Source organism: Vigna umbellata, chromosome 4 (assembly GCF_029865625.1).
Source record: "Vigna umbellata cultivar VRB3 chromosome 4, Vumbellata_1.0, whole genome shotgun sequence".
Taxonomy (NCBI): Eukaryota; Viridiplantae; Streptophyta; class Magnoliopsida; order Fabales; family Fabaceae; genus Vigna; species Vigna umbellata.
Genome location: NC_142168.1, coordinates 13,380,292 through 13,406,191, shown reverse-complemented (window position 1 = coordinate 13,406,191; position 25,900 = coordinate 13,380,292). Strand labels below are relative to the sequence as shown.

The 25,900-nt window shown below is 32.1% G+C and overlaps 4 protein-coding genes and 1 non-coding gene across 9 annotated transcripts; 2 read left to right on the top strand and 3 right to left on the bottom strand.

Annotated features, from left to right (window-relative positions):
* Positions 1-1,804: 1,804 nt before the first annotated feature.
* TRNAV-CAC (transfer RNA valine (anticodon CAC)) lies at positions 1,805-1,878 on the bottom strand. Its single transcript has one exon. It is a non-coding gene; the product is annotated as a tRNA-Val (tRNA).
* A 434-nt stretch (positions 1,879-2,312) lies between these two features.
* Positions 2,313-3,067, bottom strand: LOC124824520 (putative non-specific lipid-transfer protein AKCS9). The gene has a single exon (XM_047296953.2). The coding sequence runs from the start codon at positions 2,970-2,972 to the stop codon at positions 2,688-2,690; it is 285 nt and encodes a 94-aa protein (XP_047152909.1). The 5' UTR covers positions 2,973-3,067; the 3' UTR covers positions 2,313-2,687.
* A 3,825-nt stretch (positions 3,068-6,892) lies between these two features.
* LOC124824526 (HEAT repeat-containing protein) lies at positions 6,893-15,970 on the bottom strand. Of its 2 annotated transcripts, none has more exons than XM_047296965.2 (20): positions 15,592-15,970; positions 14,877-15,026; positions 14,050-14,234; positions 13,076-13,183; positions 12,211-12,381; positions 11,557-12,123; positions 11,139-11,213; positions 10,934-11,062; positions 10,783-10,857; positions 10,485-10,694; positions 10,115-10,267; positions 9,797-10,011; positions 9,473-9,590; positions 9,227-9,359; positions 8,955-9,156; positions 8,767-8,872; positions 8,550-8,690; positions 8,333-8,456; positions 8,075-8,191; positions 6,893-7,588 (listed from the first exon to the last, which is right to left on the bottom strand). In XM_047296965.2, the coding sequence occupies exons 1-20, from the start codon at positions 15,788-15,790 to the stop codon at positions 7,209-7,211; spliced, it is 3,558 nt and encodes a 1,185-aa protein (XP_047152921.2). In that variant the 5' UTR covers positions 15,791-15,970; the 3' UTR covers positions 6,893-7,208. The 2 variants fall into 2 exon arrangements, with proteins under 2 accessions (XP_047152921.2, XP_047152925.2); XM_047296969.2 differs by having other exon boundaries at positions 14,050-14,231; positions 15,592-15,969.
* Positions 15,971-17,515: 1,545 nt separating this feature from the next.
* On the top strand, positions 17,516-20,013 carry PMI2 (PLASTID MOVEMENT IMPAIRED protein (DUF827)). 3 transcript variants are annotated; one of them, XM_047296985.2, is made up of 3 exons: positions 17,516-17,654; positions 17,807-17,888; positions 18,012-20,013. In XM_047296985.2, exons 2-3 carry the CDS (start codon positions 17,817-17,819, stop codon positions 19,773-19,775), a joined length of 1,836 nt encoding a protein of 611 aa, XP_047152941.1. In that variant the 5' UTR covers positions 17,516-17,654; positions 17,807-17,816; the 3' UTR covers positions 19,776-20,013. The 3 variants fall into 3 exon arrangements, with proteins under 3 accessions (XP_047152941.1, XP_047152935.1, XP_087970764.1); XM_047296979.2 differs by having other exon boundaries at positions 17,568-17,654; positions 17,817-17,888; XM_088114638.1 differs by lacking the exon at positions 17,516-17,654 and having other exon boundaries at positions 17,661-17,888.
* A 1,687-nt stretch (positions 20,014-21,700) lies between these two features.
* LOC124824564 (lipid phosphate phosphatase 2-like) lies at positions 21,701-25,751 on the top strand. Of its 2 annotated transcripts, XM_047297003.2 has the most exons (9): positions 21,701-22,032; positions 23,161-23,253; positions 23,871-24,095; positions 24,179-24,266; positions 24,352-24,461; positions 24,539-24,629; positions 24,803-24,991; positions 25,095-25,154; positions 25,302-25,751. In XM_047297003.2, the coding sequence occupies exons 1-9, from the start codon at positions 21,970-21,972 to the stop codon at positions 25,508-25,510; spliced, it is 1,128 nt and encodes a 375-aa protein (XP_047152959.2). In that variant the 5' UTR covers positions 21,701-21,969; the 3' UTR covers positions 25,511-25,751. The 2 variants fall into 2 exon arrangements, with proteins under 2 accessions (XP_047152959.2, XP_047152968.2); XM_047297012.2 differs by lacking the exon at positions 23,161-23,253 and having other exon boundaries at positions 21,704-22,032.
* Positions 25,752-25,900: the final 149 nt, after the last annotated feature.

Here is a 25,900-nt window from a genome sequence, read left to right as displayed (position 1 = left end):
AAAATCCGTAGGTAATAAAATGTTATTTATAGATTACTTATGAAAAAAAATTATAAATAAAATAATCGTAAGTAAATTTATATGAAGCTAATTAGATAGAAAATAATTTAATTTTACGAATTTGAGAAAAATGAATGAGGGAGCACAATAACATGCAAGACACTTCGCTACTATTTTAGTAACTGAAGAGCAACGTGGCACTTTGGTGGGTCAAACATTGAATTGGGGTTATAAGTTCTATATAAATAGCATGAGTTGATTATTAATATTAATATTAATAAGCTGAGAATATGAAGAAGAACTTATCAAGTTTTGGTACATTAATTGGAATAAAAAATAATAATAATATTTTAATACATACAATTTTTTATATTCATTTAATATTATTTTTCATTATATTTTTTTCTTTTTTGTATGTATCATTAAATAAAATGCTCTTTGTAGTCTTTGCTTTAATCATAATTATATGCCATTTGAGTGATGTTCAGTTCACAGCGTAACAAGGTTGACCCTGATGCAACGAAGAAAAAAAAAACAACCTATGCGTACGTTAGCAATTAGAAGTGCAATTGGGATACGATACAATTTGCTTCGTCACTGCCTACGCAATAACTTCATCCAATTAGTAATTAATTTCATAATTAAAGATTGTAATTGTTGGCAATCATAGTATCAAATAATAAATTTAGATGCTCAAAATAGGATAAGATGATATTTTGAATTGAAATTTAAGTACAAATTTTGAATTATTAATTAATTGATTGATGTAATAGTTAATTTCTGTAGTCATTACTGATCTTCAAATTTAGAAGATATAATTAATTTCTAAATCATTTACAAATTTAAATATTTTTAATTAAAACTTGATTAAAAAATTGATTATATTAAGTGATGTTAGTTAGTGTAGTCTATTTGATTTTGTAGTCTTAAAAGTACAATAATGTCAACTTAAACAACAATAAACATCAAGTTTTAGAAATTTTTACTAAAGATGTTTTTATTGTTTAAAATTTTTACTACGTTGAGCTCTTGCAAAGCAAAAAACTACGCGAACTATAAATTCTGTGTAAAAAGTAAAAATAAAGAGTTATATGATGACAGTTGTACTAAGAACTATCGTCACTAAAAACTGTTAGAAAAACAACAACAATTTTTAATTCTAACTATCGTTATAGAAACCTCGATTGTTGTTCATTGAACCGTTGTAAAAAAGAAGGCGAAAATTAAAAAATTTGCCCTTGTCCTTTAAAAAGTAATATTATAGATATTTAAAATAAAAACTAATCATACCTAAGAATTATTATAAAGTATATGTTAATCTTCAATACTAATATAAACAATTAAATTATAAAATGTATATTAGTTGGTTATTTAAAGTTAAGGGCAACAGATAATAAAAATCTAAAACGTGTTTTTGACTTATCTATTTTTAAATTGATGAATTACTTTTATAATTTTTTTCAAAATATTTGATTTTAGTATTTCTTTTATACGTATTTGTAATGATATTTTTTATCATCATGAAGTTGAGGTAATAACTAAATTCGTATATTTTTATAAAATTAATTCATTAATACGAAATTATAAAAAACAAAATAAAGTTTTACAAAAACTATGGAGATATTTTTCTCATAAGAAATCGACATCGCAAATATTTTCTTAGACAAATAAGAAACATTTAGGCATTGTAATAATAATAAAAAAACTCAAGGTCTATCCGAAAGTGGAACGAAGCTTCATTAGAAGAAAACATTGTATCTCTAGTGTGTAAATTAAATTCTTAGAAGAAAAAATTGTATAAAAATGTCTGAGCCCGGGTTCGAACCGGGGACCTCTAGTGTGTGAGACTAGCGTGATAACCAACTACACCACCCAGACAATTCCAAGCTTGTGTCTCGTAACTCATACATTTCATTAATATATGTTTTCATCATTGTGTAAATTTTTTAGAAGTTTTTTAAACAGATATCTTAATTCCATATTTAAACTAAAATGTTATATCTCTAATATTAGTTTTTGAAGACTTCAAATTGCTAAAATCTAATTATATAAAACGGTTTTATATCCAGAGACATAATTAAAAAAAAACACTGAAAAGATCAAATATCCTATCAAGACAATTTAATTTAATAACTTAATTATATAAACATTTTCAAGTAATAAGGAACCAATTCAATGATTTTATTAGAGTGTAATTGTAGTTTGTAATTAAATCATATTGATAACTCCTATAATATGATTGACAACTGTTATTAGAAAGTTAAAAGTTAAACACGTTATTAATCATTTTTATCGAAAATTTCACACCGTAATTACATAAATTGATTTCAGACTATATATAATATATAAATTAATGCAAATTTCACGTTACAAAAGTAAATTAAAATAGATTTAAAATCTATTTCTTAAATATTTTAGGAATGAAAATGATTAATTATATGTCACTCTGAACATCAGTAGTTCTTTATTTATAGCAGTGAAGAAGACAGATATAGATGATTCCTGGTGAATACAACATGTATACTAGTAGTGTATACACCATATTCAGCTGTAGAACTCTTACAACACGTCCAAAGACAGCAACGTATAATACGACAGAAACGTAGAGTGACAGCGTATGCAAGCTTAACTTATACACAGAAAGCATGTGTATAAATTAAACCGTGTTATTAAATTTGTCTGCGTATTTAGCACTTTGGGTAGGGAACCCCACAAGCACTAAGGACCTTTTTGGCATTAGGAGAATTGACATACTGCTTAAGGGAAGGGTTTTGGAGGTAACCACATAAGCATGGTTTTTGCTGCTTCAGCTTCGTACAGCAAGCACCTGAGGGTGAAGAGCCGGAAGTGATTGCCGGAAGACACGGTGATAACTCGGCTGGGGAGCAAGCAGCCTGAGCCAGAGGTCCCACATCGATCAGAAGGAGTGCCACAAGCACCACTGCAGACACAACGGACTTTTTCATCGTCATCTTGCTAAAACAATTGAACACAACAGAAGAAGAAAGAAAGAAGGGTAATTCGTTAATGGTGAACTGAGTGACCGACACTGAAAAATGTGGCAGTGGAAGAGTCATATATATAAGAAGTGAAGAACAGAAAGTGGTGGTTGTGGTTAGTGGTTTGGTTTCAATTAATAATGATGGATTGTATATCGGTGGGAAGTGAATGGGAATGACCCCACACCATTAATGGAAGGGGCGTTGGGATGATATTTCTCAGAATTATTTTTGCATTAACGCCACCGCAGATTTCGTGGCATTCAGTAGTGGTTTCTGTGTAATCATACTACTATAACATTAACCTTAATTTCAATGCAATGGACCCTACATGTTTCATAAGTACTATGAAAAATCAAACACTCAGATCTATACTTAATGTATTTCCGATGTGGGATTCGTAAGTAATTTTTTTATGTTATTTATTTCATATATTGTTTGGTATATAGATTTTTTTTACGGGTAATGTTAATATCTTGTTAACGACGAGTTAAATTTACAATTTCTTTTGTTTTTTTTTTAACTTTTAGCTTAATATCACTTTTGGTTTCGTCAATTTTATTTAAATTTAAATTATTTTTTCTATTGAATTTGATTTTTAATTTTATAATTTATATTTAATTTAGCACATGAATGATAAAATGTCGACGTGAGCAATGTGTATATGATAGTTTTTGGCTCATATAACCACTTAAAAACAAAGTGATATAAATTTGTTAAATTTAATCAAACATTTAAGTGGTCACATGAATTATGATGTAATCCATTAATTGTATGTCAAAAACCAAATTAAATATAAATTACGAAATTAGAAATTATTACATTAAAAAAATAGTCTTATATTAAATAAAATTAACAAATATATTGATCAAAAGTGATATTAAGCTTTAATTTTATTAAATTAACTTTATAACTTTTAAGTATTCTTAAAATAGAATTTGGTATCTTTTAGTTTTCGTTTTCAATTTTTTGCTTTTAAGAAAATGTTGTAGGGTTTATGCTTGAAGTAAGTTAACTTTTACACGGAATCAAACTTTGATATGCTAATTAGAGGGAGCGTTTATGATAGATTAAAAGTTATAGTTGATAGGAAATTTATAGTTTGAAAACGTAACCGTTAAATCATCACAATTCAAGGATAACTTAACCTATCTTATCTTTCTCTGTCACAAAAGAATTTATTCTACACCATTTTTATCATTCTTTTATATTATCATATAATACTATATTTAGAAACTATAGAAGAGTATTTCGTTTTACGTATTATTACAATAGAAACTTCTCTTTTATTTTTTAAGGCAACACCTTTTAAGACAGTAGTCAGATAAAACTGTGTTTATTAAATTACTGGCGATTTGGAGAGGAAAAGAAAAAATTTAAACAGAAAATTTAAATGATTTGTAGTTCTATTATCTATTTTATTCCTTATTTGAAGATGATACACTCGGAACTTTTTTTTAATGAAAAATCTTTCTTAGTTAAATATACATTCTTCTTGAATTTTATTGCATCTCTAAAGTTTAATTATTAATGATAATTAATTGGTTAAATTAGTCATTTAATTTCAATTCTTGTTAGAAAGTTAAATCGATCTTCACTTAGGTTTTCGTTTCAATTAAGTTTCAAATTAGGTTAAAATACTCCGATCAGATCCTAATGTTAAAATCGATTCAATAATAAATATACTTATTTAGTGATTGATATGTACATGACATTGAAAAATGTCAAATTTTGCTTGATAATAATGGACCATGATATTTTAATAATTTTTCTTAATAATTTTTTAATAATAGACGATGTGTCACTATTTTATTGATCCGTATATTTTAAAATTGATTAATCACACGTTATCACATAGGTTGTTTTAAAAAGTTGTTAAAAAAATTGTTAAAGGGACTTTTTCATAATAATATTAACAAAAAAATGTCAAACCTTCGGGTCTTCTTCCTCTGTCTCTCGTTGTCACCACTTTTTAGGTGAGTTTAATATTTATATCTTTAATTCATTTACGAATGTATTTTTTTTAATCGATTGAGTATTTATTTCTTAAAATACACTCAATTAAGTTTTTATTTTTATAAATAAAACTTAATGTAATTTTTTTCTTTAAATTAACTTTAATGCTTGTTGAAAGTATCATATGTCAATATCTAAGTTATTTTTTATTTTGAAGAATTCATTTATTAATATAAAATATGTTCAATGGTAAAAGATGATTTAAATTTTGCACTAATAAAAAAAATTTTGATACTAACACTTCCAATAATATTACATCAATTTAATAAGAAAATGTTGTGTTAAATGTTTTTTTAGAAAAATAACATCAAAATTGAATTAAAAACTAATAAAAAACTAAAATGAATGAAAAGATGAAACCAAATTACTATTTTAAGATAAAATAAATATATATGTATATATAAATTAATTTAATAAATATAAGTGTATTTATGAAGAAGACAGGGAAGTTGTTAGCCGTTAGACGTTGCTGTGAGGATTAGTTATAGATACTGTGCTTCCGACTAAGCTATTCAATTTTAGAAAACGATATTAATGTATGCATGAATACGTGTACCATGCCAGGGCCTGGGCCTGGGCCCCAGCATTTTTCTAAAAAAGATAGAGAAATTGGTTATATGTTTGATAATTCGTTTTCGAGTTGGTATAGATAAATAAGCGAGTAAATTATAACTACACTTAATTATAATAAGAGAAAAAAATATATGAAATATGACTTGTAAATAAATCAATGAATAAATTATAAAATTATAGGAAAATGCATATCTAGTAACAATATGTTGTGTTGTCGGTTATGTTGTCGGTGAAGGGTGAAAATGATCTAGAAGAGAAAGATATTGCATGAAGGAAGCATCACTATAAAGTGAGGACGAAATTAATTTAATAACCAAAAAGATATGTTGTTTGGTATACTTGTAAAAACTATATGAACTTTAATTGAATCAATTTTAAATAACTTCCAGATTTGAATATGTTTTAATAATTAAAAGTATAAAAATGATAAAAGTATTATTCTGGTTTTACTTCTATTATTTTCAAACAGTTTTTTTTAATTTTTTTTGCTAACTATGGTAAGATTAAAGCTAAAAAAGAAAGGAAAAATAATAACTAATATAATTAAAGTATAGAATATTTCAAATTAAAATAATTATAATTTTAAACACATAATTTCATTAAGTAATATATCTTTTATTTAATATAAATAAGGTGATTATATATATTTTTTAAGTCTTTCGTATAATTTGCTTTCAATATTGTATTTTTATAAAGTAAATTCTTTTTTACTTAGAGCTTATAAATTATTTATTTTTACCTTAATTTTTTATATTATAATATTTAATAATTATAAAATAAATGTTGAATATATCATAAACAAAGGTTTTATCTGTAAAGATAAAAATAAGAAATTATGTTTGAACTTTTTGAATCAATAAATAACATAAAAAAATACCAGTCTTTCTTTTTATCCTTACACAATTCAAAACTAATACAAAATATTTGACTTGAATATACTGTAAATCCTTACAAATATTGTCCAATCTAAAAAAAATCATCTTAATGTTTATGTTTAATTAACGTTTTAATTACATTTTCTTCTTGTCTTCTTTCTTGGCTGTTTTGGAGGCTAAACCGGCACCAAATTACATTACCAAATTGAGTTGTCCAAACATAAACGCACTTATCATTAGGATCAGCTTCGCAATGAGTCACAAGTTCCTCTAAGCACAATTTCGTTCAACAAAAAGAAACTAAAGTGAAATTGTTTCTAACCTTGTGTATTAACCATCAAACAATACGCCGAGAGAACCAGTTGAGTTCTTAGAATGTTCTTTCTCTATCCATATAAGAAATTAAGAGTTCTCTCCCATTCCTTAAAATATCAGTACAAAATCAAACATCAGTCATACGATAATTCATTGAATAATTCACAAATCTACCGTGCTCATTCAAATCTCTCCGGTCCCTGACACATGGCCTAATAAATTCATAGTAGATCATTACACAGCAAAAATACGACAATCCTGCAGTAAAATATTTATCTATATTTTCCCCTTCTATCTAAAGAAAAGACTGAAAAATATTTTGTTTTATTATATAGAAATGACTATAATATTTAGGAAACAACAGTGTTCAATCTTACCTATTGGGACAAATCTTAGTTGTTATTTGTAAATTACCATGCAGAAATACATCTTATTGATTGTGACCTTCCTCTGGAGCCTTTGCCTTGCCACGAAGCATCTCGCTGAAATTACCCATCATGATGCGCTTAAATCTAGTGTCTTCTACCGGCAATGGTGAAGCGGCTTTGGGAGACACGGTGGCTTCTGATGATAGCTCTGCGGTTTCTTTCTTTCCGAGTAACCCACCCTCACCAAAGAAGCTGGTGACTGATGATGGAAGGCCAATATGAGCCCCCATCACCTTACTAATAGTCTCAAAAGTTCCTCCTGATCTTTCCTTCATAATAATTTCAAGGGCCTCTTTGTGTGCTGGATCCAGTGCATCTGGGTCTTTCAAGAGATTCTGTATAGCAGGCAGGAAGGAATCCCGAACACCGTTTGCAGGAAGATCTACAAGAGAAGCAATGAGATGTAAAGAATCAGTAAAACAGTTTTTCCATGGAAAATTAAAAGTCGTATGCTAGCTCAAGGGTGTAAATGAGTCCGCTTCTCAGGAGTTTGGGCTTGACTTGTAGAAAACAAAGTTGCTTAAACTTGACTAATTTGCTTAAAGAAGTCAAATTTAGAGCTTTCGGCAAAAGAATTAACAAATGAAATTAATATTTTAAATTTCATACAAAAATATTATGCCATTTCTTATATACCCCTTGTCTTTCATATTAATTATATTTCTCATATACAATCAAAATAGAACATGTTTTATTTTATAAATTGTCAAACAAAACAAGACAAATGGAATATATGAAAAAAATCTAGTAATCTTGAAACAAGTAGACTATGTTAGAGATTATCTTTATACCTAAAACATTATGTCAACAATAAGAATAGCTAAATAGTGCTTGTGGACACAAGATTAGTAGAATTTTTAAATGAAACCTGTAGCATCGAGAGCTCGGATTGCCTCACAAAATGCATTGGCTCGCTCCCGCCGACGCATCAAATCACTTGCTGAGTTTGGCGTAGCTGTAAGTTGGGAAATCTTGGACAAAAGATGTATGTCGAGTTAAAGAGAAACAGCAAAAATTCAGAGATCTTGGAGGCCAACAAAATACGAGAAACTAGGTAAATGAGACTATGGTTGACACCAAGCACTTTTTCCGACCATAATTTATTTAGAAACAAGGTTAAGGATATAATCTCTAAGTCTTTCAGTTGTATGTGGTACCGCAACCACCAATGCGCGAATAACAGCAATAGTAGCTTCATGGGAACCATCTTCAAGAAAAGCATCCATTTGAACGCGTATCTTGTCAACAATCTGGAAGATATTTTATTTGATCAGCCATTTGAAACGAGGAGCATGACATCATAATTTAATCAGAAAACAGGGAGAAATATTAGCAATGATTACCATCTCATTTTTGAAGTGTTGAGCCACAGCACCAAATGCATCTATGCTAGCATACTTAACATTTAGATTTTGGTCAGATCCAAGAGTAACTAGGGCAGGCAAAACATGAGTTGAAGCAACCTTTGCATCAATGTATGGCACCTACGAATGAATACCGCAGTGTTAGTTTTGGCAATTGTATGAGATGCAACCAGGTGTTGAGGAAGCATAAGCTTACAATAACTTTCAACAGCTTAGCAGCATTTATTTTCATGCTCGCATTTGAGCTGACAACCATCTCCCATAGTATATTAACTATCATTCCATGGTTTTCTTCATATATGCTGCCTTACACAGAATGCTCATTATGAATGTTGGAAAACAATACAATAAATTTTAAGAATGTTTATGGTGCTAAAATCATACCAAATGAAGCGGATAGCATTAATAATCTCAGGAGTGTGCTTGGCTGATGGATTATGCACGGAATTATCTTCAAGTAGCAGCTTCCTCAAATATTTAGCTAATTGTTCATGTTTTCCAGGAGCACCCAAAACCCCAGCCAATAGAAGGGGAAGGACACACATTGTAGAGAGCCTAGCGGCGACAGCAGATCTTGGTCTCAAACCTGCAAGTGAAAAGTCAAATACATAGTAATTATGTCAAAACAATCACAAATATATCGAATTATCAAATACCTCTAACTTTTGAATGGATGGAAGTGGGTAAAAATGCCAAATCGGCATCATCTCCAATTGCTATTAAAAATACTGGTAGCATTATGCATGTATTATAGGAATCCCCAAAACTTTCAGAAACAACTATCAGAAACTGCATTCAAAATGAGTAATGTAAGTAAAAGCTCAGAAATAACTATAATCAAACTTTGATAAGAAGTCTTGCAAAATAATTAATTATAAAACTTCAAAAGAGAGGTAAGAAACCTTTGAAATTCGACTTCTTAAATTATCTTCTTTCTGAGGTAACAGGCAAGCTAGTTGTATCAAATTAGGAAAACACTCAACATGCATCCATTCAAAGGCGTCCCATTCAACTTGCCCCCTAACAAAAATGGGAATCATTCAGGATCAGTAACAGTTTAGACAGTGCAGTCATACAAAGTTTATTCTCAGCAGTGTATGGAATTGTGCTAGGCATGTCCTGAAGAATGCATAATAGCATAAAGATTTCAACATGAATCACTCAGATGGTAGGATGTGAAATAAAGATTATAGGTCATTGGCATAAGCCATCCTAGCTAAGCTTACCTAGCATACAATTCAAGCAAAGCAGTAGGCAACACAGCTTGGGTCGTTTCTGGAGTGGATGAAAAGGGGCATGTCTCAATTACTTTCTTGTGCACCAAAGCTAGCAATTCTGTCAGCATTCTCAAAAGAATATCTATATTCCAGCGTTCTCTTTCACCCAAGACACGAAGATTTGACTCAACAGATCCTTCAACCCCAGAAAGAGGTGGGCAACGCTGCAGATTGGGACAATGATTTCCACTTTAGAAATATAGTACTAATCAAGAATGAAATGCTTAGTAACAAGGGTGCAATGACATTACAAAGTCAAACAAATACCAGGGCAGAGTTTGTAATATGAGAAAGCAAAACTCTCAAAACATGATCTAATTTGTTTCCCCACTTCAAAACTGCAGGAACCAATTCCGTAAGAGCAGTTTCCACCACCACTCCTGATAGGTCGCACACCAATTGAAACATCATATCCTCCACCTATACAGAAAAAATAAAGACTTGGAGCAACTTTTAATCTTTATTATAATTATTATTCTTTTTCTTTTTAGAAATTACTGTCATATTATGGTAATGGTAAAAGGCTCCATTCCCTAGACCATGTCTTGACAACCTGTTCTAGAGCTTACATTGTAGCCAAGTCTCAAGTCAGAAACCTTCTCCATGATTGCCTCGAAGCAAATATAGTGAGGCTGACCTTGAAATATTTATCTATGTTTGGAAAAAGTGGAAGAAGCATGGCCAGATTACGAGCAGCAGCCTCACGAACTACACTAGCAGAATCTTCTATTAGTTGCTGTACAATGGATAAAATAAGAGAATCTCGAATCTCTGGCCGTACAAAATCTGCAAGCTCTCCACATGATTGAGCAACAAGCAGTCTACGCTCCTCATACGTGTGACTGATCTAAAAATCATAATAATTACAAAATTGAAAACCTTGCTCCAAATTCAGAATGGCAAAGAGTAGGTTGAAAATTGAGGCTACAATATACTTGTTCCCAACACTGCGGAAGCAATTCTGTTTCTGTTCTCATCTCTCCAACATTTTTTGCAAGGCTGACACATGCCTGAAACAGCAACGGTGAAATTCAAAATTGCACTCAATCATTCATTGGAACAAGTTAAGAAAAAATCAGAACATACATCCATTATTATTCGTCGTTGTTGTTCATCAGGACGCTTTATTAAATTAAACAATGTGTGGGTCAAAGAATCTCGAGTGCTGCTATCTGGGTGACGCTCAATTGCACACATTATTAGGGGAAGGAGCTCCTGCAACCAAATAAAACTGATGCAGCCAATATTGTACAGTAAACAAGTTAAATAAAAGTATGGAGAAGAAGCAAACCTCTCTATGGTTGATCAAGACATAAGGAACAATTTTAGGCAGAGCATCTGCAAGTATCTGAATGGTTCCTAAACCCTGTTAAAATTCAAATATATATATAAGAAAAATAAATAATGAAATTACATAATAACTTAGTCTAAGAACTCTTTGTCGGTAAAAATTTAGTCATCTCGACTCTTCCTCTCTCTCTCTCTTTTTTTTGTATAAATTATCTTAATAATTTTCAGAGTCGCTATAGAACTGGCAATTGAGACCAGCAACAGTATTCCTAGTTCACCCTTTTTAACATGAACAAATCCTAAGTCCTGACCAAAACTTAACATCATTTATTCAGGCTCACTAATTCAAAAAGGTAAGCAATATGAAACCAATAATGATGTTTAAGGATTTCCCCAAATCAAGAGTACAATGAACTTACGGTCCTTTCGGATATTGCTTCATCATTCACACTGTCTGATTTTACAAGTAAGCTGCTATCCACTGCTTGTAGCCCAACATTTTGTTCAGAGACGTTTTTTATATTTTCAACAACACTGTTTGTATCTGCAGGATGAAATAGCTCAGGCAATGTATCCTCATGTTTATCGGCATACTGATTAAGAGTCTGAACAACTGGTGATTGAGCATTTCCGTTGTGCTCAGCACCCAAATCCACATCAACCCTGTTAGAGACTTCACCTCGGTCTTCATGAATCTCAACTACTTTATCATCAGTCGGCAAATTTCCACTTTCAGAACCAACAAAATTTTCAGATTCAGGAGCTTTTATGTTTTTTTCCTTCAACCATTCATTTTCCTTCTGCAATTTCTTAATTTCTTCCTTGTACTTCTCCAGAGATTCAGATTGAACATTATCAGTGTCACTGACAACTAGATTATTTCCCAAGTGAGACCCTTCCATATGCATTTTCAGGGAAGTGATCTCAGCTCTGCAATCATTGAGTTCCTTTCTTTGGTGCTCCAAGGATTGCTTCAAAACGTGCACCTGAAAAGTTAAATTATTAGATCAATATCTTTATTTGAAAATATAGATATTGTTTGTAAGCTTCTTTTAAATATAAGAAGGCATTACCTGGTTCTCTTTGTCTTTAAGATCCTTCTGCATTGCATCCAAGGACTTAGTTAACGTTACTATTTGAGCATCTGCCAAATCTTTGTTCTTCGACAAGTTCTCCTTTTCTTGATTTAGACTCTTATTTGCATTCAGCAACGTTTCATTTTCTCTAAGTAGGGAAAATTTTTCCTGCATTAGCATCCATGTTTGGTTCAGCAGAAACAGTGACTTGCAATGAACATTATAGGATTAATTCGGTAAAAATATTTACCTAAATCTTCAAAAGAACAAATAAAAGTCAATTCAAAATAACCAATGCCTCCAAAATATAAAGAGAATAAATTTAAAATCCATGCAGACTGATCAATTCAACTTGAAAATCAATCATTTAGTTAGATGAGAAGTTACACCAACCATGTACCTTCGAAAACCTAACAGCATTTGGGATAGTTGGTCGACGACAGATAACATATAGAGTTCATGTATTAGAGAAAACCCTGCGATGTTTGAAACCTCAAGTTTGAAAGTTTGGATTATAGTTTCAAAACTCTGACAAATCATAAAAATAAGTACACGAGTTGTAAACACATGCCCCACTTATACTAATTTTAACCATAAACTAATAATACCAGCCCTATCATTTAAACACCAACCATCAGCAGAAACTAACATAATTAAAGAAGAAGGAAAAGGCACACATAAACCTACAAATTCATGGTACATGATATAAAACCCACAAAACTTAAGATTAAAAAATCAAGCAGAGCATAGCAATAAAATATGTCAGACAATTTCTCAGCATCATTTTTTCTTGATTAAAATCTCAGCACCAGTTAGCATGCAATGACAAACATTCTGATACAATCACAATAAAAAAAATTACCTCAGCAGCCTCTGATGTTGATGAAAGATAGTGATAATAATAATGGCGTAAGGCATCAGGTACAGATGCCGGTGTGTTGTGCCAATTGTCCAAATCCTGGTCTGTAACCTACAGCAACAGTTACAGCAGATCAAATTAGTGCTAAAGTTAGGCCTAAGAAATGCCCAGGCAATCAAAATGTGGCATACTGACTTTTCATAAACATGTCCACCACATATAATTAGAAACTCTCGTTCTGAGTACTCTATAAAACATCTTCTTTCTTTATCCTTCTTCCCTCTCTAAATTCAACAAGATCTTTGACATATACCACACACACACAATATCAATCCTATATTATTATTCCGAATCTCTCTTCTCCTTTGCCATTAAATCTTTGAAGGAATATATCATAACACATTATTGTTGGACACATCTTGAAGGAACATAAAAAAAAGAACACAAATCTCCTTTAGCTTCCGTTTTAGTTTCTTGGGGGAAACACAGATAAAACAGGACATTCAATGAAAAGGAGATAAAATGACAAAAATATTCCATCATAAAGTAAAAGAAAATAAAACCAAAAGAACAAGAAACACAAAACAGGACCCATAAATCTCAATGAAATTGCAACCTCATCTAGTCGTTTCAAGTTACTTTTGGGTTTCATTTTATTCCCTTATATAGCATATGGATAAGACTGCTGCCCTCTGATTTTTATACCCATTGGTTAAGTTTAATAGGAAAAGTTTAGTGTAGAACCATCATTTTAATTCATAATGTGACTGAGACTAATTCCTCATGCCTCATGGTCCATAACAAAGCAACTACAGTTGCTGCCAGTGTCACCACTTTTTTTCCCAATTACAAACCAAAAAAGGTAAAGGACAAAAAAGTCCAAAACTGAAATCCTACGAAAAGAAAACAGGAAAAACATATTGAGGGAATCACAAAATCACAGAAATGGGGGAAAAAGTTAATGCAGAAGTACCAACCTCTTCATAAAATGTCATTGCAGTAAGACGGTATCCAGCTAAAAGCAAATACTCCTTTATAGCACAGTTAAGATCTTGACGTTCTGTTTCTTTTAATGGACCCAAATCGGTGAAGAAAGATTTCTTCTTTTGTTCAATTTTCTGCCCACCATTCTCTGAAACATCTCCACTCAATTTTGCAGCTGCTTCAAAAAAGAAAAGCATTGAAGAATAAATTAAGAGAAAATCTCAAGTATTCCAAGCTGTACTACTTTTTAACAAAAAAGAAGAATTTACAAAAGAGGAGAAATAAAGAAGAGCTGGATGGAGCATGTAAGATATCTCCTACAAAGCCAAATTGCATTATAAGACTAAATGTAGTGGGTGTCAACAAACTATAAATGGGTTTGCTTCTGTAAAATATTGTTTTTGGGAAGATATTAACCAAGATTAAATTAGAACTGATACTCAGTAATGTAGCAGGATTATTTCCAACAGATTTACATGTAGGTAACTGCAAGTCACTCAGTCTTGCGATTACTCCATTTGTTCTTCCAAAACTTTCACCAGCCCACTATTCTTTGTTCCACATGTCATCTACAACCTTTTGAATGCAGACTACCATTTCTTACACAATATGAACACAAATTATTAAGTAACTTCATTGAATACTCTCTCCATGCCAAATCGTGTTATTAGTGGCAGATGGTGAAAAGTCAAAAAACTGTCATAAGTAAAGGCAACCAACACAATCATACATATTTTAATGTAAGAATGTATGACATTGAAGGCCAATTCAATAACAAAACTTAAAAATAATCAATATCTTGAAAAGAAAAAAAAAATACCATTTAGTTCATTAAGGTTTTCTGCCTTCTTCTGCAACTCACTCCTGAGTTTTAAGATGTCTTCTTGAGCCAAACGCAATTCATAATCACTGATAGCTAACTTTTCTACAGCTGCTTCTTTCTCTTCCAACAAAGTTTGAGCATCAGCCACTGCATTGCAAGAATGAAAATCAAGAAGACAGTATATCATAGCTCATAAGTAATGGATAGAATATATATGCTTTACGGAGCTCAACTCCCAGTAGATTGCACAACAGACAAAACCAAAGTACATATTAACAAAATCAAAAGTGTATTTCGCATAAAATGAACCGGTACATTCGATATACCAATTTAATCCAAACCTAAATGTCACATGTACTTGAGAATGACTTAATTATGATTCTAATCTCCCACAAAAAAGACCGCAATCATTCTTGACCTCTACTCTGTTTCCTCCATTCCAAATTAAAACTCTCTTCTAATCAACCACGCATATCATTGTTTTGGGTTTTAAAGATCTATTCTAACTCTCAAAAAATTCCACAAGCACAAAATACATATCATTCACTAGTATAAGTTAACAGTCCATCCATACATGCATACACACACATACATATTCCAATAGTTTGCCAGCACCAGAACGAGCCGGCAATCAGAAAACGTAAATTGCAGCAGTGAAGGTGTGTGCCTTACAGAATTCATTTAGAGCAAATTGAAAAGAGCGAAAAACAACCTCGGAGAGAGCTGAGGCGAGAGATTAGATCGGGAGGGAAGAGAGAGGGATCGGAGAAGTACTGTTTGAGGCGAATGGCTTGGTCGTCTCGGCCGTCGTCGAGAAGCTCGTGAAGAAGCTCGAATGCGGTGAGAACGTAATTCTCCTCCAACAGAAAGTTCACCACGCAATTGCACAGCGACGATCTTTCCACGTCCATTTTCTCCTTCTTCCCAATTCCTCAGATCAAAACCCTCTCTCAATCGCTCACTCTCTGATCTGAGGCCATTCAATTGAACACCACACTGTGACTCAGATCGTCTCGTGCTTTCAACTTTCAACTTTCAACACTGTGCCACCGCGCCGAAATCTCACGTGTTTATTTTTCTTTTTATTTTGCTCAACCACCGTAAGCGTGAACTGATAAAAAAATAAAATAAAATAAAAATTAACAGCACTGTAATTCTTTTATCACTGCAATTATATTTATTTTGATTGAACTTTTTTCTCTTCTTGTTTATGATTAATAGTATACACACTCAATTTGTCTGGAAAAATTGTTAGCTCTGCCAAGAGTTTTTGAGTTCTAACGAATGAGGGTATGAAGAAACCTGTGGTTCTCATGATTATAATTTAACATTTAAAAAAAATAAATTGATTTATATTTCAAATTTTAACGTTAAAGAAACCTATACTACATACATTATCTGTTTGTTTAACCTTTCTAGATAAAATATTGAATTAATTTCTTAGGAATAATTCTTAACCAAACATATGTTCTGTATATACGAAAATAATAATCTATCATTGTACAGATTAAAAGTTCAGAACCATGACAATGATGGCATTTATTTCTCACAGAATATTTTGTTGGTGTCAATATACTGTAGTTTAAAAAGAAAGACAAGTCTGTCGGTCTTAACAAGTGGTCATGCTCTGAACTACGTATAAAGTCCTTTACCATTTCCATTGTGGATAATTTATATAGACTAAGGTTACTAAAATACCATAAATAATTATATGATACCCAATTTATTCCAATAATACTACACGTGTTGTGTTGGATGGGACCAGCCACCTTAAAATATTACTCTTGACCAAGTTCGATGGTGTTGCATTTGAAGATGTGGCCAATACTTGGCCAATGATTTATTGTGGCAAGGCTTATACACTGTTGTTTAGTATATAGTAAGGAACAACTTTAGAAAGTGTGGGTGTGATTGATTGCTACAAGGACCTTCCAAAGCTATGACAAAAAGTAAAACTGTTTTGTTTCAGATTGTTGTTTTGTTCACCTTCAATGCTCTTGAATGTCTTAGACGGCTTTCAATTAAATTTTATGTAAAATAATATATAAATGATTGAAAATCTTATTTTATAAATTAATTTTATATGATTGAATTAAATTTATAAAAATATTTAAACTAGATTTGATTTCGATTACTCTATGTTGAGTTTTACGGAATATAATTAAGATCAATTATCATATTATTATCTATTTTAGAACATAAAATTTCATTATAATACTGTCTTTAACAAATATTTCGAATAATGAAGTAAAATGGGTATTTAAATCACCTATAACCTTAACTCTTAAATTATGTAAAATTATTAAGTAAATAATAACAAATTTTGTTAGAATTATAAATATGAATCTAAGTTCTATGTCGGTTAAAATGAAAATTAAATCATTATATAAAATTGAAGATTTATTAATTGATAAGATTTGCGTCCTCAAGACGATCCATAGTTTTTAAACTTTAAAAGAAAAATAGTTAAAATGTTTAACTCTTTTTAACCAAGTAATTGTGATTGATAAAAAGTGAAAAGTTCGTGGTCCCAATGCATATTTGAAAAACAAAAAAATTGGGACCAGAAAATGTAACAAGAAAAAATCTATAAAGAAACTAGAAAGCGACAAGAAGCGATGTGTCCAATTCCAATACCAGCCAGTCATCGATACTCCCTCCATCTTCTTGTTACTCACGATCTTTGTTTTGGCCATTTGAGCACAGAATTCTCAGCCACAACATTTTCCTTACTTTTTAGTTTTTCACCAAACCAACCAGCAAGCACAGCCTCAGGTATGCACTTTCTTCCTTCGTTATATTTTTCTGTATCACTGTTTACATGTCACACAGTGACTCCTGGTTTTGGTAACAGAAATAATTTGTTTTATGTTGGCGTTTCTTAAATTATGAACTAAAAATTAACAGTTATGATTATCTGAATTAAGCATATAGCAGATGGATGGTGCAGAGCTTGGTAGCAGAAGTGTTGGATCAGTTAAAGCTACTGTTAACTTCTATGATGATAAGGTATGTTCAGCTCCAGAGAACAGAAGCAACTCTCTCGAGTATTTGAAATTTGTGAATTATTGAGGCATTCTCCTTTTAAATCTTTATTTATTTTCTTTTATTTTTCATTCACATGATTCTCAGAGGCCCTCTTCAAGAACAAGGGAACTCCAAAGAGCAAAATGGGATATTGGGAGGTACAAAGAGAGTAAATGGACGGCAGAGTCTGCAAAAGCGCGTGCGGAATCTGAGCTTTCGAATGCGAAAAAGACAGTGAAACATCTTTCTTGTATGATTGAGGAGTCGAGTTTCAATGCAAAAACACAAAGGACAGATGTAGAAAGGCTGGAGAAGAGAGAGAAGGAACAACATGGGGCTATGGTTGTTGCAAAGAGGAATGAGAGTTATGAGTATGAAGAGGTCATGAGAGAGTTGGAATATCTCAAGAAGGAATTGTTCAAGCTTAAGCTTGATGTGGCTTCTATATTGGAAGAAAAATCTCGTGCAGAGAAGGAAATCGAAGCGTCAAACTCGAAGATGCTATCGGGTTTAACAACTGCAGAAGAACTCAGAAGGGAGATTGAGGAGGCCAATGAGGAACAAGTACTTGCTGAACTGGCAAGGATTGAGGCTTTGAAAGAACTGGCAGATATTGAAGCCCTGAGAGAAAAGGAAGCAAAGGAATTCTCTATCAAATTGGAAAGCGCAAGGAAAAAGTTGAAGGATGCCACTGAAGAGATTGATGAGTCAAAGGAGCTTGATATTAAATTGGCTATAACATTATCAGATGTTGATCTCTTGCTGAATGAGTTGAAGTCAGCAAAAGAAATGGAGAAAAGGGTTGAAGGAGATGGGAGTGTGAAGCACTTGGAAGAAAGTTTCAGGGAAGGGGAGGAATCAGAAGACGCTTTAACTATAACAGAAGAATTGGAAGCAGCGAGGAAAGAATTAGCTTTGGTTAAAGAAGAAGGTTTTCAGTTTATGGCCTCTATGGATGTCATCAGAAACGAGCTTAAGCATGTCACTGCTGAAACAGATAGATTAAGGAAGAATGAAGGGAAAGCGGATTCAACGGTTCAAGTTCTCAATTCAAAGATATTGAGAGCGAATTCTAAATTAGAAGCTGTGTCTGCTGCAGAAGTAAAGGCCAGATCCATAGTCACGAGTCTGTCTCATACTCTCGAAAAACTCAAGACAGAAACAGAAGAAGCAAGAAAGGAAAATGAGCACATAAGCCAAGAGGTCACAGCCACCAAGGAAGAGATTCAAAAAGTTGAGTTTGAAATAGACATGACTGAGGAAAGATTGCAAGGTGTCATGCAAGAGCTAGAAGTAGCCAAAGCTTCTGAATCTCTAGCCCTAGAGAAGCTCAAAACTCTTGCTGAAACTACCATGAGAGAAAGAGCTTTGACAGCACAGCATAGTTCCTTGATTACCATCTCAAGATTTGAGTACGAGTATCTGAAAAATCATGCAGCTTCAGCAGAAGAAGTTGCTGATAAAAAAGTAGCAGCAGCTGAGGCATGGATTGAAGCTCTGAAGGCCAGTGAGAAGGAAATACTTATGGAAACAAAAATAGCTCAGAGAGAACTGAAAGAAACAAAACTGGAACAAGAACTGAAGGTTTACACCAAAGAGAGGTTGGTTTCAAGAAGAGTGAGTAGTGAGGAGTTTGAGAATTGGCCAAGAAAACGAGAGAAAAGTTCATCCAAGAACTTCCCAAGAGCCATGTCTAGAAAAAGCATCAAACTCAATGGCACTATTACTCCTGCAAGAGGAACAAAATTTCAGAAGAATGCTTCTCCTGCAGTTCGGCTTATCAGTCCTTTTAGCATCAAGAAGAGAAAGAAGGTAATACCAAATTTGACAAAGCTTTTCAGACGCAAGAGAAATACTAGGAATACATAGTGAATCAAAATAGAAGCAGAGAAGAGTGTCTGCGTCTATTAGTCACTGCCATATGTAATTCACATCACAGTGCTCATTTTCTCACCGTGTCCCTTCTTCTCTTTTCACAGTATCATTCCCACATGGCTCAAGTGTTTCTCATCATTGTTCTATCCATATCCACATCAAGGATAAAGGATTTTACTACCAAAACACTTTTTTATTTTGAAAATCTAGAAAATAACTGATGATTGGTGCATGTTTGATGGTGTTTGGAATGCTAGGCTCTTTAATCATAAGAATACTAGAGATTATCATTGATGTACAATGAAATTACATGCCTGTGATAGTTGAAACTTCAAATTCACAGACAAATTTGATCAGAAAATAGTTCTAGCAATGAATTTCTTACAAGAACAAGTGGATTATAAAATGTTGAAAGTTATGATTGTAAAGTTTTGTTTTTTCTAATGGAGATTCTACACTAAACAATGCTACTAAACTATAAATACACATAAATAAATCGAATTTTATCTTATATACTAATTTTTATAAAGTTAAATTTAAAACACTTTTTTGAAATTATTACAATAAATAGTTTTTTTTAATGAATAAATTTAACTTGTTCTATATTTATTAACAATTTCTCTTTTAAGTTTATGTATACCTAAAAGACTCACTTGTTATATTGAATAGTGGGATGATATTAAAATCAACTCTTTATTTTTTCTATTTTTCTTAGAAGTATTTAATATGAATTTTTGGTTATTAACTTTTTTTAATTAGTTTATTCCAATGCTTTAAAATTTAAGTGGCCCACAAGCAATGTGTTTTCTCTGATCCCCAAAATTTTAATAAAGGCTTTCCATCTATCTATCGTTCAAAAAGTTCCTATTTATTGTTGAGAATAAAGGGTGGGTGAAGAAATGTACAAGAGGTTTCACTGAAAAAAGTTAGCTTTTACTAAATTTAACAATCTGTTTGGTTATCTCTAAATGTATGTAAAATATTAATATTATTTTTTAGGATAAAGAATATTACATCTAAAAAATCACGATATCAAACACATAATTAAGTATCGCAGTAAACTTAACTTCTTTATATAATTTTATTGATTGTAACGAGTAAAATAATATATCTGAAAACCAAAATTTTCATCAACTTTAAAAATAGAAAATTATAAAAATAATTATCTGATCGAGGTCAACTGTCTTCTTGTTAAATTTCAAATCACTTCTTAATTGGCCATATGTTCAAAATCAAATCTTAATAATGTAATAAATATAATTACTTACTTTTTTATTTTAAATTTGTATTTATAAATTTTGAATTAACTTTCAATTAATATTGATTTTATTAAAATATTTTACCCATAATAATATTTAATTTGCAATTCTAATTATTTTGTTGACGTGTTGTTTGATGAATACTTTTCCAATAACAACGGTTAGATTTTCGAAAATTAATTACAGATATGAAAGAGTTAACCACCCACTTAACTATGACCGAAATGTCGTTACAAATTATAATTTAGTTAACTCTAAAAATCAATATATAAAAGTTCATTATTATTGTGTAACTTTTTGATTGATAAGTTCTAAAAACATGAAAAATCATTGTCCTTTCTTTTTGTAACAAAACATGAAAATTCAATGTCCTTTCTTTTTGTAACTTTGATTAATAAGGTAACTTGTTTAGTTTAAAAAACTCCTTAAAAAGTATGTATTATGGTGAGTAACAAAGAGTGAAGAGTCATAATTATCTTTAAGACGAATAGAAACATCAAATTACAATGTTTCACAGTGACAAAGAAGAATAAACAGACAATTACACGTTTTAATCTCCAAAAGGAAGATTAATTAACGTTATTGGCGATTTGTACAAGTTTATTTAAACAAAAAAAATGCAATAATTTAGGAGCCACAATAACTTCTCACTGCCTTCGTTTTCTTGTCTTTTTCATCACATCACGTTTAGCGAATACCAGTAATTTGCATAATCAGTGTGAATGAGAATGACCTAACTCAGTTTCTCGCACACTGCATCTTTTCCCGTGTGGACACTAATTGAAATTGAAATTCCCCACTTCTTTTCCATATTAGATATGCTATTATTCTCTGCAACCCCTTCACTTTTTTCTTCTTTTTAAGCTCTTATTTGAAAGCTTCCAATCTTGCTGTCTATTTCTTTGAATGGTTTTTCGTTGCTTCACAAAATGGCTTCTTGGTGGGATTTAAGACCCTTCTTTGGTTTTCAGTCTATTAGGACCCGCTTTCAGGTCAGCGCTTTAAAAGATTTTCAACTCTGTTCTTCTTCCCTGCCATACACCCGCTGATTCTATTGTATGTTGAATGTTGTTTCAAACTTTAAAATTAAGCTTTTGAAGCTTTGTTAATGGTGTTTAAGTAATGAATGGATGGATCTGTGTGATAATCGATCTTCTGTACCATTTAATTGATGCCCCAAGATCAAGGTAATGTTCATCTTTGTGAAGCTTTTATCCTCCCTTCTCGAGCAGAAATCGAGTTATATGTACACATTTTTTTTGTTCTTTACTACCTGGTTAAGACGTCGCATAATGTTTTCTTCCAAAGCAGAACATCTATTGATTTAGATATATTTATTTATCTACTATTTATATGTACTATTTGTGGCTATAGCCATGTCCATGGCCATGTATTAATGTTTGTTTGCTTCTTTTTGGAAATTTTTTGCCATGTTTAGTGCTGAACATATGGGCTGATATTTCATAGCAGACTTGATAAAAAAAAAACGTCATATTTTTGGCAAACGTCTTTTTTAATCATGTCGGTTCTTTTCATTTATTGCGGCTGATTTCGTAAATGAAGTTTTGGTTTCTGCTATTAACTCTTGAACTTATCTATTTCTTTCATGTAAACCAATTGTTTATGCTCTCTTAATCCCTTTATTTTCTCTAGGATAGTTTCATTGTGCTTTCTGGTTCGTTTATGTTTAAGCAAGCTGTATGATCTGTTTTTTAGTGGTCGGCTTGTGTTTGAAGCTTACTATTACTGTTGTACATTAAATTCAATTTTTTTTTTTGTGTTGATTTTCTAGAATCCTAAACTTCTGGTTCTTTGTGTTTGATTGGTATTTACATTCTTGTGATGATGAAACGCTTTTGCATATATGTAACCATAGATGTTGGCATTTCTGCTGAATAGATTTAAAATTTCAGTTACATTTAACATGTTTATTTGTTACTCGTAGGATTCTCTAGGTACCTAATTTGGATATTTTGCAGCTTTGTTTAATTTTAATGTATATCCCTTCTGTCTATGAAATCACAATAAAAAGAGAGGCCAAAAGTTTCAAGAGAAACAAAGCAAATCAGGGTATTTTCATGGTATTTGTCCCTGATAATGCTTTCCTTGGAGTTACCTAGGATTTATCAAGCAGGAGGCTCGGAATCTCTGCTGTTTCTGGTGCTCACTTTTCATCCATTAATTTTCCATTGATAGACAAAAAGAATGAAGAGGTATACAATTTAATAAGATTTTTCTTGAATAACTAAAGGAGGGTTTTTGGGCTAGACCGGTTGAGGTGGAGGGATTGACAAACAATTTAATGATCATTTGAGAATAGGAATACTGGTTCTCATATATCTGTATATCTGGCATTTAACAACCTCTTCTCAGTACATCATTCTGTCTGCAGTTTAAAATTGCTGCAAATGACCAGCTTGTAGTTGAATCGGGCTGTTCATGATGCTTTTTGAGCTCCTTGCTACAGAGATATATGTTAAGCAAAATGCTTATTGATTTTATTAGAGAAGGGATTCCCCCATCTAATTACATCATATATTTATACTGTATTTTCTTGCGGGACTAGGACTCTTTGCTGATGAACTGATTGACTTCTGTCTTTTCTTTAAATGCTCTACTTCACCCTATTTTGATGCACATATCTACTAGGCTGTCACTTTCATTACGCTTGACCCTTGAATTATCAGTATATGAAGATACACAGAATGTAAATTTACTAGGGATGACTCTTGCTAAAATTGATTGTTTGCTTTCTTATATTAAGTGTGAAGAATTGAACATCACCTTTCCGACCACTCCTAATCTCAATTGTGGTTTTTATGAGCTTTAGGATTTCAGAACGAGGGAAGTTCAACTTGGTTCACATACTGTGAGCTCTCATGGATATGCAGTTGCGAGAACACACAAACATGATTGGCTCATTCTCCTGCTCCTCGTGTTGGTTGTTATCGGCCTATTGGTTGTCCAGCCGTTCCATCGCTTTGTTGGGAAGGATATGATGACTGATCTCAGATATCCCCTGAAGAGTAATACGGTTCCTGTTTGGTCCATTCCCGTAAGTTAACTGCTTCAGATATATAACGTGAATTTTTTTTCCTTCAAATAACAGCATTAACAAGATTATCTTGTCATGGTTAGATATATGCAGTTTTATTGCCTATAGTGATCTTTCTTGTTGTCTATATCCGAAGGAGAGATGTCTACGACCTTCATCATGCTGTGCTGGGTATTATTAGTCTTTAAATACCCTTCGTTCATTCAATTACTAACAAGCATATTCTGTTTGCTAAGGAGATTGTTTGCTGGAACAGGTCTATTGTTCTCTCTTTTAATAACAGCAGTAATTACTGAGGCAATAAAAAATGCAGTAGGTCGACCTCGACCAGACTTCTTCTGGCGATGTTTTCCAGATGGAAAAGATGTATGTTTTCTCTTAATTTTAGTCTTTCAATTAAAATTTATCAATTATGTTTACTCTGAAGTATAGCTTTTTATTAGGTTTATGATAAATGGGGAGATGTCATCTGTCATGGTGAAAAAGAGGTCGTAAAGGAAGGATATAAGAGTTTCCCAAGCGGCCATACTTCATGTATGTAGCATTTATTTAATGTGCTGTTTTGCATAACTAAGACTGTTTTTTGCCATGGTCAAAACTTCTATGTTTTGATAGAAATGAATGGTGGAATTAATTTAGCTCATCCAAAGCATGTGTTCTCAAATTTCTGTAGTTCTTTGCTTTGAATAGTTTCAATTTATTTGCAGGGTCATTTTCTGGTCTGGGATTTTTATCACTGTACTTATCTGGGAAGATAAAAGCATTTGATCGCAGAGGTCATGTTGCAAAACTATGCATTATTTTTCTGCCACTACTTTTTGCATCACTTGTTGGCATTTCTCGAGTCGATGACTACTGGCACCACTGGCAGGATGTGTTTGCGGGAGGCCTTTTAGGTTGGTCCACCCTAAGTATCTCAGTTAGTTCTAAATTAAGCCTCGAGAACTACTTACAACTGTTTCTGGCACTTTACTCACTCAATAATATTTCTTCTTTCAGGGCTTACAGTGTCTACATTTTGCTATTTGCAGTTTTTTCCGCCTCCTTATCATTCCGAAGGTTTGCTTCAAAGCAGATTCTATTACAGAGCTCGCTTTCCATAAATAATTTCCTGTTAAAAATTAGCCCAAGTTCATATATCTGTTTCCTTTACGAAGCATGCTGTCAACCTTTTTGATGTTCTAGATATATTGTTTTCCTGTGCAGGCTGGGGTCCTTATGCATACTTTAGGATGTTGGAAGAATCACGACAAATGACCCAAGTTCCTAATGTTCCAAATTCTGGTCATGCACAGTTAACAGAGGTTCAGGCTGAGAGTGAGGAGGGTCAAGAAGGTTGCCATGGGTATATGGGGCTATCTTTATCACGGGATCGTAATGCAACACTGAATGACATTGAATCTGGAAGAGGATAAAGTGTGTACATCTAAATCTAATGATCCTACTCTTTGTAAATTAGATGCCTGTTCATATCCTAGAATTTTAACCAGGAGGATCTAGAACTACCACATTTTGCTGAAAAAAGTGTTTTACTGGGTTAGTCAAAAGTTTATAAAATCTTTGAAGAATATTTGTTCGTAAGAATCATGTCCGGGACAAATCATCTGTTTCTTTATTTGTGAATATGTAAGAAAATACGAAATTTCTTCTGGTGTCTCTCCTGGAATGCCAATTCATTCAATCATAATTTACATCACAGAAAAAAAAAACATCAGCAGTATATATATGAGCGGTGTATTCAAATGTTGATTGATAGCATGCAAGTAGAAAATGTCGACTTTGATTATGTGATTGTTATTTCATGA